A 2,582-nucleotide genomic window follows, 5' to 3' on the forward strand; every position below is an offset into this window, starting at 1 on the left:
TTTTTTTTTGTTGTTGTTGTTATTTTTTGAGATACAATTTCACTCTGTCAGCCCAGCTAGAGTCCAGTGGCATTATCATAGCTGAATGGAACCTCAAACTTCTGGGCTCAAGTGAACCTCCTGCCTTAGCCTCTCGAGGAGCTAGAACTGCAGACCTGCACCACCATGCCTGGTTAATTGTTTCTGTTTTCTGTAGAGATGGGGGTTTTGCTCTTGCTCAGGCTAGTCTCGAACTTGTGACTTTAGTGATCCTCCTACCCTCAGTCTGCCAGAGTGCTGAGATTATAGGTGTGTGCCACTGCACCTAACTTGGATTTTGTTTTTTGTTTTAAAACAGGATCTCACCCTGTCAGCCAGCTAGAGTGCTGTGGCATCATCATAGCTCACTGCAACCGCAATCTCCTGGGCTCACAGCAATCCTCTTGCCTTACCCTTCCAAGCAGCTGGGACTACAGGTACACACCACCATGCCTAATTATTCTACTTTTTGTAAAGATGGGGGTCACGCTTTTGCTCAGCTTGGTGTCTCCTGGCCTCAAATGATCCTTCCACCTTGGCCTTCCAAAGTGCTAGGATTACAGTTGTGAACCACACTGTGCAGGGCAGGAGGTTATTTTCATGAAGATGAGAACTATATCTTTTTATTTGCTTGTTTCTAACCATTATATAACCAATACACAATACAGATCAGGCACATAATAGATGCCTGGTATTAACTACTGACTTCAAATGACTAAATGATATAGAAAGAGAAAAGAGCAATCTGGAGAAACTCTAACCAAGCAGATTTTTAAAATGTTGTTTTCCAGAAATCAACATGGATAAAACAAGTTGTCTTTTAAGTGCTGCCATCTCCTTTCAAATAAACGAATGAAAACCTCCTCATACTTCTTAATGAAACACTAACAGCCATAACTTTTCTCATTAAACCCACATTAAAAAGGTACATTCTAGAATTGTATTTATTTGCCCATGCCTATCCCTAAAATCTTTATTTTTTTTTGTTATTTGAAGAGTACCTGGTGTTTATACTGTTGGTATCTTCGGTACTCTTAAGATACTACATGTGTGCTCACAATAAACCAAAAGGCAAGTTAATGTTTTTACTTTTATAGAAAATTAATAATTTTTTCTTGCTAACAGAAGTCCAACATGATAGAAAAATCTTAACCACTTCTTGCCACATAATTGAATTAACATCTCTGCAAAACCTTTCCATTACTATAAATGCCACTAGTTCTAACCAGTTTGATTCAACAAATGTAACCACTTATATTCTAGGAACCATATAGATGCTATGGTATATAGAAGGCTGAGCAAAACAAGAGTCCTGATTCTCAAAGAAATTATCATTTGGTAGAGCTAATCCCCAAGTATGGATTTGAACTTATTAGAATTATTTCTTTCTGAATTGGCTAAGATTTCAGAATGCATTTTATTCCAGAAATAAAAAGTCCCTCGTGCTAATTAGATGATTTAACACTATTTAGGGAAAAGTCCCAGAGCATATAATTGTATTTTTTAAATCAATACATTCTTTAATATTCCTTAGGCTTTATTGAACATCAACAATCTTACCTCCTCTGTTTCATAATTCCTCTCAGATCAAGCAGGTTAATTCTATTTTCTTTAGAAAATGTTTTTTCAACAGTATTGTGTATACTTACCTTATAGAAGCAGCTTTGAGACTGACTAAGGTTGAAGGCAGATTCCTTGGCAGTATTGTTAGCCAGTGAGTTTTCCATGAATTTCAATGTCTCTTCACTGCAGTGGAGTAGAGGCAGGCTTTCAGAAGGTTGTCTAACACACTCCTTAGCAAGTTGGTCTTTATTAGTAGAAATGCTAGTTTTCATTGGATTTTCTTCATTAAATAAATCTTGCTTTCTATTGGTGTCTTTTGCATAATAATACATATGGCTTTGCAATTCTGGCTCCTCTGTCACTTCATCACTAAATGTTTCTAGACAGTGAAATTTACAAAGAGGTTCAAATTCTCTCAAGGAAGAAGTGCTGACAGTATCAAATGGCTGAATTAGCACATTCTGTGAGTAACTGCCAATGTTGTCATCATCTTATAAGGAGAAGAAAATAAAAATGAGTTGATCATAAATTTACGTGTTAACAGTTATATTTATGAAATTAACTAGTAGAATTATAGAGTGGTCATAAAGTTCGTGTGCAACTTAAATAATTGTAACACTCTCTCATCCATACTTTTCTACCTTTCTTACTTAGCTATGTACTCTTAATAAGAATATCATTAAATTAAATTAAATGTGAGGAAAGTTGGTTATTTAAAAATGCGAGACATCTTCATTCTGTGATACCCTTAATGTCTCAGTAATTTTTTCATGGCAGGTTTAGAGCAAAAGAAATACCCAACAGTTCCATTTAGGAAGAAGTTAAGCTCAAATTAGGATTTGCGCTAAATTATAAGCTGTTTGAAAATATATACAAACTGGCTCGGCGCCTGTGGCTCAAGCGGCTAAGGCGCCAGCCACGTACACCTAAGCTGGCGGGTTCGAATCCAGCCCTGGCCTGCCAAACAACAATGATGGCTGCAACCAAAAAATAGCCGGGCA

The 2,582-nt window shown here is 36.8% G+C and overlaps 1 protein-coding gene across 1 annotated transcript in view; it reads right to left on the minus strand.

The window, feature by feature from the left end:
• The window catches only part of CAGE1 (cancer antigen 1), a 54,637-nt gene that overhangs the window by 41,839 nt on the left and 10,216 nt on the right, over positions 1-2,582 (minus strand). Inside the window, exon 5 of the mRNA XM_023512280.1 lies at positions 1,668-2,071. Within this exon, the coding sequence (XP_023368048.1) occupies positions 1,668-2,071 (404 nt within the window). The remainder of the gene's footprint in view (positions 1-1,667; positions 2,072-2,582) is intronic.

The sequence above is a fragment of the Otolemur garnettii genome, unplaced genomic scaffold (genome assembly GCF_000181295.1).
Source record: "Otolemur garnettii isolate 467f Iridium unplaced genomic scaffold, OtoGar3 scaffold00026, whole genome shotgun sequence".
NCBI classification, from domain to species: domain Eukaryota; kingdom Metazoa; phylum Chordata; class Mammalia; order Primates; family Galagidae; genus Otolemur; species Otolemur garnettii.